Genomic DNA, 9,979 nt, shown 5'->3' on the forward strand with positions numbered 1-9,979 from the left:
GGTTTGGGTTTTGGAGTACAGGGGTATTTTAGGGTTCAGGGGTAGGTTTGGTTTTTGGGGTACAAGGTATATTTATAGGGTTAAGATGGATTAGTGTTTAAGGGTGTTGGGGTATTTTAAGGAGTAAGCGTGGGTTATGATTATGGGGTGCAGGGGTATTTAAAGGGAGCAGGGTGGACACCCGGAGCTGGAATGTACAGAACCTGGGAAGAAAAAAACAATGAAATATTGGGCACAACGGTCGCTTTTTTTTCCGTAATCCCGCGCCCCGCACACGCCCACGCCCCCAGCTTACGCCAACAGCACACGATATGAGACATGGCATGAAGGGCGGAATGTACCACACGCCTCAAGCGTTTGTCACGCCCCCAGCACATGCCCACAGCACAACGCAGACACGCCCACAAGGGACTACTTTGCTGGCACGGTTCTTTTACCTTTTAAATGTATATGGTGGGCGTCTGCATAGCCTATGTCCTTCTGCTGCAACTGCCCTTTCCACCGCTGTATTGGGTGTTGTGATTGGTGCTGTGGTTCCTGAGATTACCCGCCTCAAAGGTTTGGGTTCTTATATTAGTATAGATAATTGTACTTACCAACTTGTTTTGGAACTGCAGTCAGGCATCTAAAGAAAAGAAAGATAAAAAGAAACAAAAAGCTAACTAAGACAACTAACAAAGACAATAACGACCATTTACAAGAATAGAATAAACAGTAGGACGACTTTAATAAACACACAGGTAAAGTTGGAAGAAATAATCAAACTAAGACTGTTATAGAGTTTTGTTGGGCAAGTGTATATGAATATTTGTGTTATAGATTTTCTACCTGAAAAAGACATCACTTAACACAGAAGGTATCCAGTCAGAGTACTAATTAATACCAGCGAGTAGCTATCACTGGAAAAAAGACAGGTAACTTGGAGATGGCATTAGTTCTGTAGTTATAATATTTCAAGTGGCAGTGTACATGTGTATATCAAGTTATCTTTTTGCAGGCACCAGTCAGAAGGGTGGCACCAGTCAGGACCAAAACGAATCCAGTGGCAGTCTCTCTTTTTCTTCCCATTCCCCTTTCCCCCTCTTTGCTATTTAGTGAGTGTCTACTAGCTCGCTGTAGTTGAGTAGAGGATTGAGGAGATACTCGTCTGCTCCTGTCGAAATTACAGTTCTGGTTACCAGTACTTGACACTGGCCACGCCCCTAACTTCCTCCTAGACCCCGTGCAATGCTCCTCCAACCTGGCCACGCACCTAACTTCCTCCCAGGCCTCGGTGCAATGCTCCTCCCACCTGGCCACGCCTGTAACATCCTCCCAGGCCTCAGGGGAATGCTCCTCCCACCTGTCCACGCCATCAAATTAATTAAAATTAAAAGTTATTTATGTCTTAATAAAAATTAATTTACAATGTTCTTCAAATTCAAGAAAGGTTGTTTAAATATTTTAATACAAATAATAAATATGTCTTATATTTATATTTTTTTAATCGAATATTATGTTTAATGTATGTACTAAAATAATGTCAATTAATTTAACATTTTTCCTATGGAATTTGATTTTAAACCATGCCTTTATGATTCTGTTTGGAAGGGTGTTGCAATACCAGTGGTTCACCTTGTGTTGAGCTGGGCTTATTCCAGCTCTGAGCTGGAGTAATTTACTGTCATTTTGAGTCATTTTTGGTTGTAGTAATTTTAGAAGTGTGGTTTGTGAATAACAATGGGCTCACTCTTCAGTCGGAGGGTGCACATTCCTCCCTAAAATTCCTCTACACTCCTCCAAAAACCCGCCCCATTTAGTAGTCAATCGGCCTCTTTTTCCAGGCAATCCCCGCCCCCCCCAACATTTACTGCTAAGAACCAAACATACATGTATGAGGGGCTCCGTAAAAAGAAAAAAGTAGGGAAGGTGGAGGTGACTATCGTTCTACTACTCAATGTAACACAAAATGCAGTTTGCGACTAGCCTCATCTTGTCTATGACGTGGTGGCGGACAGTGGCATGGTCAGTGGTACAGAGCAGTGAACGACTGAGTGGGTAATGCTACCGTACCTACAGACCTTCTCTTCTGATGCCGCGTTGTTTCTTATTTTATGTATTCTCATGCAAATAATGAAACCATGTTTCTCATTTCAGAGATTATTCCTGCAAAGAGAAATCACGGTAAGAACCATTACATATGCACCCAAAGTCTCCGGTGTTATTCTCCCATCATGATGATCCACTTTGATTGCACCAGAGGGAGGTGGGAGCTTTTCACCTATGTCTGGTGAGCGGAGTAGCAGAATTCCCCAAAGCCCCACCGGACAAGGGTCTCATCTCACCCCTACTCCTGTTGTGCTCATATGAGTGGTGCTAAAGCTGGCTGGTACTGACCTCCATACGGAGGTCGGAGGTCAGTACAGCCACAATCTTTAGAGCCGCAATGCATTTAAATTTAAATTCTTGGTGGCCATGTTAAAGTCAGGCAAATTTACTCTTGCTTTTGTTAGTATGGACGAACCAGGAAGTTTGTAACAATTCTCAATGTCAAACATGATTAGGCATTTTGTGATCACAAATGTTCCAATTTACTAAATCAGACCCTTCGTGACAGCAAAATGGGCTTTTGTTATGTACCAAACCCAAACTGTCATATACAGATGGGGTGGGAACACCCTGCTCACATCGCAGCACTCAGTTCGCCCCACTGCATCATGGTAAATGCAGCACATGATGCCACTTACTTCAATGACAGTGTTTAGTTTTTCACCCTTGTCGGTGCAGCCAGTGCTGTGTAACACTGGAAGCATGTTTTGGATTCATTCCTTCATCAGTAGAGAGCAACAAGTAATTTTAGTGGTGCTGGAATTGCTTCTCAAAGTCTTCTCATGCCTGTGAACCACGCACTTGGCTCAGGTGCGAAACCAAAGTGTGATATGATGACATGGTACTAAATTGCAATTTGGGCTTGCGACAACATAGCGAATCCCTGTTTAGAAAGGGCGTGTTTAGCGCATCCCACCCAAAAAGCCATTCACAATGAGATAGATGTATTAATGTTTTGCCAATTAAATCCATTAAAAAAACTCCTCTCCCTGTCTCTTCCTCCTGTAGCTTAAGATGCAATTCTTCTTCTCTGTGGTGTGTGACTGAAACCATCTTTAACTCTTTCATTTCCAGTGGAAGTTCTGATGGACCCCAACACAGCTCATCCTGAACTTCACATTTCAAAAGACTGCAAGACAGTGACGCGTGGAGCGAGACAGTCAGACTTACTGGACTGCCCTGAGCGCTTCGATACTCGCCTCTATGTGCTGGGTTCAGAGGGATACTGCTCAGGAAAGCATTACTGGGAGATTGAGGTGGACAACAGCACTGGGTGGACCGTAGGGGTGGTCCAAAGTACTATCAAAAGGAAAGGAAAAATCGAGCTGTCGCCCAACGAAGGAAATTGGCTGCTGCAGCTGAATGGTGGAAAGTACACTGCGCTCACCTCACTCCCAACTCCTCTGGTCATCAAGAAAGAGACCAAGAAGATTGGCGTTTACCTGGACTATGAAAGCGGCAAAGTGTCGTTCTTCAATGCCAAAACCCTCGACAACATTTATACATTCCGGCATTCATTCTCCAAACAAATACTGTACCCCTTCTTCTCTTTATGGAGCTTAGAGGATAACATTACACTGTGCTAAGAGTCAGAAGCATGTCATCAAGGAAAGAAAAAGAACACAGTCATCCTTTGTGTCGACCTCGGTTGTCTCAGAACATCAGCAACTGATATTATTGTAATTATTGGTGCAACATGTGAAGCACAGCTGATACCTACACATGTGTCCTGGCGCGGTCACTGTACAGCACAAAAAAGAAGTAAATTCCAACCTAGCGGGGTGTAAAGCCAGGGTGTCAGCTCTTTCTTAAAAGTTAGGCGGTCCCCAAAGGAAGTGATAGAGGCGGGAAGATTGTTCCAGAGTTGAGTGTCCTGCACTGAAAGGTTTGGCTCCCTGCACATGTCTTTTGAATGTTGGAACTATTGTTATCCTGTGTCTTCCAATGCAGAAACTCCTTTCATTTCTGTATGAAAACATGTTATTGATACAACAAGGTATGGACTTTGATTCCCTCAAATCCACATTTATAGCATATTCTTATGTTCTGTTAACATGTCATGGACTTATTAGACTCACGTTTATGCAAACACACTTTCAGTGCTTGTTTGGATTGGACGTTATTCCAGGGGTGTCATAAACACTATGATTGTTCCCTTCATAATTATATCATTTTATTTCCTTTAATCATTTGCTTTTATGTTATGTTATGTTGAATATTCATGCTAAGCGCAACACTCACCTGGAGGCATCTAGGCGCTGCAGTAATACGGAGACAAATTATTATTGAGGTTTCTGTATTTTCATTTTATGAGATGGTTTGAGGTTCATGAACACATCCAGGACAGGTTCCTTTTTAGCTGTAGTTTCCATTTCGTTCCCAGCCTGTGCTTGGCGTCCTGTCATCGTTTGCATGGATGGTTGCACTATCTGGCACCACGAGTCTGTTGCACCCTCTTGATATCCACATCTCAAGGTTTAATCAGTAGATACTTCAACCACACATGAGATAAGGAGGACGCAAATGCTTATGGACTATTTACATGATGGACGTATTTTGCATCCCGACTCATGTAGTCCAGTTGGGTCTCGTGTCTTAAAATGCCCCTTCGATTCATAAGATGCAATCAGTGGTCAGAGCCCTACGTACATCCTGGGCATGGACCATTGATTGAGAGAGAGACATCATGTCGGCACCAGTCCAGACGGCACCCGATTCAACCCTGAGGGTACGTTGAGACTCCCCCCAAGGCTCAGGCTGTACCGAAAGGTGCCAGGTATATGTTCGTTCCTGAACAAACACAATGTCTTTGCCCTCAAAATAGATGTGAAGCTATTTCAGACAGACACAAAGGGCCATATGTACAAGCCCCTATCACCACCACAACGTCACTTTTACGGACGTGGTATCGATGGTGGCTCCACCTTATGTACAAGGGAGCGTTAAGCCACTAAACGTGACACCTTTGCACTCCGGTGCCTGCGTTGGCACTAAGTTGTTAAACTTAGCGCCATCGCAGGTTGAAATACAAGGCTGCGGCACATTCTTGTAAATATGGTGCAACCTTGCTTTTCAGAAGTGGAGGAGAGAGGAGTTAAGTCAGGAAGGCTAACGCCTCTCTCTCCCACTCCCTTGTACATTTCCCCTAAATCTTGTTTGTCCCTTGTACACGCACCACCATTGAAACCCCAGTAATCAGTGTATAGTTTATTGATCTGCTAGAACTAGCATAGCGGCTAAAGGCAGCACAGCCAGAGTGTTAGAGCTACAAAGGTTATAATGATGTTGTAATATTTCCTTGTTTTCATTGCTCGTGAAACATTTAGTTACTTCTAAAGATTATCTTCTGTGATGTTATATTTAGCTGCACTAGATTCAAGAATTTGAAAATAAATATGTTTAAATCCATCCTCTATTTCCAGTGATCCTTGAGTGTGAAACTTACTAATGAAGGATCGTTTGGATTCCCGCCGTGTCCCTAAACCTTTTGAGGACTTTCAGTAACCAGAGAGCACGACCCTCAGAGGCATACTCAGTGTGTGCTCTGGGGCTGCAGCTCAAGTGGAAGTCCTTGCTCAGTGATCAAACACTCAACTCCGTTCTTGCACCACGGGGCAGGAACCCAACCCCTGAGACCTGGGGTAAAACCAAGCATTCAGCACAAAACAAGGAGATTGGCGCTGACTGAGCGACACAGTCGCGGACGTAGACACCGTCTGAATTTCTGCGGTAGAATAAATGGGCGGACGTGACGTGTGGCTTCAAGAGTGATACGAAGGGACTTAAAGACGATGCTCCTGGGTCTGAGCAGCCAATGTGGAGAAGCAAGCGCAGCTGTCGAAGATGAGTAACGTGGAGGGGACAGAGGCGGCTGAGTAGAGTCAAGAGAGGAGCTTAAGCAAGTAGTGAGGTGACCCTAAGAGTAAAGAGTGGCAGTAATCCAATCTACTGAGGGTGAAAGACTTCACCACTAGGGGGCAACCATGCCTACAGGGAGGGGCAGATGTTTGTAGAGAATTCTCATGGGGAGAAACAAAAAGCTGACAATGTGTCGACTTATTTAAGAATGAAAAGTCAAACTTCAAGATTACCCACAGAAGAGGCCGTAGATGGAGCGGAATGAGCTCTCAAAGGACCAGAAATCATCTGGGGGGCACCTGGGTTTGACCGCTGAACCACAGCACTTTGTTCTGATCATGGCTGAATTAAAAAAAAGTCTGGCTAAGCCCTACGAGGGTGCTGTGCTTGCAGCGGTGGGAAGCCCCAGAAGTGGAGTGGATTGATGGACTGGTGGAGTGGATTGATGGACTGGAATCAATTGCTGGGGGTTGTCGGTGTCGTTTGTAAGCTTTATACCACATGCCTGCGTCCGAAAAGTCTGCGGTCCTACATAAACATTGAACAAGGTTGAACTCAAAGAAGAGCCCTGCGGTACTCCCTTTCCGACAACTATACATACGGACAGGAAAGGTGGAGGAGGCATGGATTGGGCTGTATTGTCAAGAATCAATTCACATCGTTCCAAGGCTCTACTACTCAGACCTGCACCCGCTAATCAGGGAATCAAGGTGCTATGGCTCACCGTGTCCGAGGTGGCCAGCAGGTCAAGCAAGACCAGGGCCACTAAGTGACCCTTGACGGCTGCCACCTTGAAGCTATCCAAAGCAGAGAAAAAGGCTCATTCAGTGCTCGGGGCCACTAGAACCCCAGATTGGCCGAGGTCTGACTGCCATAGAGAGGAACATATCAACATATTTGTCTATGATTTTTAGTAGAAGATATCTTTATTTCTCCTTGTTTTTCCTTTTTCTATGTGTGCTGCATTCTGAAGCACACATAGAAAGAGGAACAAGCATTGAAAATGCAATAGGTCTCGTCTTTGACTAAGTTAAAGCCATTTGCTTTGCTAATGGTATTGTATAGCAAAGCAAATGGCTTTAACTTAATAAAAGGCGAGATCTATTGCATTTTTAATGCTTGTTATTCCTAGACTACGTGACTCACATCCTTTATCTGGGTTCAGATAATTTCTCCTCTGCTGATCCTGTTTTTTGACTCAATGTATGGTAAGCCTTTAAATATCAAGGCCAATCACTCTTATGCCACTGTCTGGAAGAAGGGCTAGATATGAACACAGTCACCATTTGAACGACACTCAACTGTGCATAATGCGTTCTTTTTTCATCCCCTTGTTGGAGGCACACAATATGTATATATTTCGTACTACTATTCTTTCTCTTTCTTTAGGTAATGGTCATCTATTTACATGCACAATGTTATTCCTTTTCATCTTTTTCACTTGTGGAGTAGAAAAGATTTTCAAGAAGTGATGGATATAGTGAACATTTGAATTGTTTATCTTTGAACTCAGTTTACCTTATTATTTCTAATCTCACGTTTTAGGAATTTCTGTGGCTTTCCTGATGAAGGCGTAGTGTACGCCGAAACGCGCAACTAGCCACTTAAGTCATCTATGTTAATATTTTTCCTGATTTGTATCAATTTTTTATATTTTTTGTATGTACTAATTGTCTTTATTTGTTTTCTGTCAAATGTTTATGTGTATCCACTGCACTGTGTACTTTTGTGAATATGTAGGGACATTATATTATGTATGTAATCAGTTGTCTGATGACACGTTTCAAAATGCTTTTCAACTAGTTTGTATTACAGAAATGAATTTTTAATTGCATTGTTGTTTACACTGAGTTCTTTATATCATGTTGGTAGTCTACATAGTCTGTTAATTGCCATATACCTTTAGTTGCCATGTTTTTTTTTCCACAATTGTATATTTGCCCTGTCCTAGGAAGTTATAGCTGTTGCAAGGGGTCCTTGGTATTTAACTTTGAATAGTTAAATCAGCACACAATCAGCTGGAATATACAATCATATAATGCATATATGACAACATTTTAGACTAGGAAAGTGGGAGATTTATAAAAAAAGAGGGGGTGAATTATTTTCCCTGTTGACTTCTATTGAAGCACAGGCAATTTTAGTTGGGGGACCGCTAAAATAAAGCCATTTGATGATACAAAAATGGGGAGTCTCCTGACTGAGCTGGGTATGTTGGCATGTATAATAAAGCATTATACATGTAGAGTAAACTATCACATTTCATGTTGTTGAAAGTGAAAAAGACACAGGTTGATGGGTTGCATTCTGTTAGGAAGTTAACTGTGGTAGTGCAGTTTAATGGTTTAATGCTCACATGTACAAAATGAAAGTCCACTCGGTTTTCAGCTTGTGTAATCATTTACCCTACCAGATTTTTATAGCTTTATTACAAATGTCTGTCAAGCATGTTTTTTTAACAGAATTTCTGGCCACTTGATTGCCAGTGGCTCCTGCACTCATCTTTTGGATTAATGAATAAAGGCTTTTCTAAGAAACAGTTATTTAAACACTAATTTATGGCAAGACCAGTGTACGACTTCTATCTATGGGTATGAAATAGTGACAGAATTTTGTGGCGGTCCAGTTTAATATACCGACCTGATATGACCGTGCTCAATTAATGACATGAGGTTCAAAGTTGATGATTGTAGGAAACAAAGCAAAGCAAATTCCACAAAATATGTTCATGATTTTTGTTTTGAGTTTATGTATAAAATATTGATCCCCTGCATATATCAAATACTGCACAGTCTTAATGCTCTTTTATTGTTTCACTTTGAAGCAATTATTAAGGTGTCATCTGCACTTCTTGCTCACAGTCTGCCACAATGTGTATTATTCGATACATAAATCTATGTAACTATTAATATATGCTTTACCTTTAAATATGACCTACTCAAATAAATGTATTTAAGACAATATTGCAGGACTTCTAGACCACCAGCGTCTTTACGGGCCACTAGGGAGACATGGAATGGCCAGCCAGATCTAAGAAATTTCACCATATAGGACATGGTTTCTTTTGCCTTTTTAAAATGCAGCAACGCTTTTCTTTTAGTTAAGATGTTAAACAAAGGGGAGGGGTATGTTGAAAAGTTTGCCTCCTAAGAAACTGCAGCGAAGACCCATTGTGGACTGGGGGTTGGTGCAGACCGGAATAACAGGCGTGGAGGCCGAATATATTTCGCTATGGTAGCTGTTTTTTATTGTGGGATTAACAGTCGGGGTAAGAACAACGAGGAAGACTGGAAGCCAGAGACTCGGTTCCTCTTGGTCCGCCGGTAAAGGGATCTTCTGGGACGTTCGACTGGTCCTTCGTTGAAGGCTCTGGTGCAACCTCGGAGGGAAACAGAGAGGCAGAGGGGTTTAGTCCTTTCCAGTGTGGACTGGCTGAGTACTGACACCAGCACCGGGTAGTGTGGGGACAAGAAGGAACGTGAGGACGGGGATGGAAGGGAGGTTTCAGACGGAAGGGAAGAGAAGATGGAAGGGGGGAAAGACAGGTGCTCCAGTGAGTGAGGGGGGGGGGGTTTTGGGCTATTTTACACGTGTGTTTGACAGTGATACTACTAACTATATTTACAGTGCACGAGTGAAGTCTACGTGTGGGCTATCTCTATACAGGTATTTACAGTTATCTACAAAGGGTAAACACGGAGACGGTAACAAGGTACTCACGCGCCCCGCCGTGACTCTCCGACGAGTCACGGCCGCTCTCCAGCCACCTCCAGAGGACTCCACCACTCCTCAGTCCAAACGTCCTCCGCTTCCTCGTCTTCACTCTTCTCACTCCGTCCGCTCTCCGCCACTGGTCCACTACGCTCGGTCTCCTGCCACGAGTCGGCTACCAGGAACGCTCTCCCCTCTTCGTCGTCGCCTTTTCTGCTTCTCGACCTGTTGTTGGGGCCGGGACTTCCGGGTTCACGTCCTGTCACTTCCGGGTTGTCACTTCCGGTTTCACGGAGCTCGGGGACAGCTGCATCCGGGTCAG

The 9,979-nt window shown here is 43.4% G+C and overlaps 1 protein-coding gene across 1 annotated transcript in view; it reads left to right on the plus strand.

Moving 5' to 3' along the window:
• LOC144773470 (butyrophilin subfamily 1 member A1-like) overlaps nt 1–5,496 on the plus strand; it is a 67,541-nt gene extending 62,045 nt beyond the window's left edge. Inside the window, exons 6-7 of the mRNA XM_078658507.1 lie at nt 2,137–2,163; nt 3,163–5,496. Of these exons, the coding sequence (XP_078514633.1) occupies nt 2,137–2,163; nt 3,163–3,674 (539 nt within the window). The 3' untranslated portion in view covers nt 3,675–5,496. The remainder of the gene's footprint in view (nt 1–2,136; nt 2,164–3,162) is intronic.
• Nucleotides 5,497–9,979: the final 4,483 nt, after the last annotated feature.

Source organism: Lissotriton helveticus, chromosome 8 (assembly GCF_964261635.1).
Source record: "Lissotriton helveticus chromosome 8, aLisHel1.1, whole genome shotgun sequence".
NCBI lineage: Eukaryota > Metazoa > Chordata > Amphibia > Caudata > Salamandridae > Lissotriton > Lissotriton helveticus.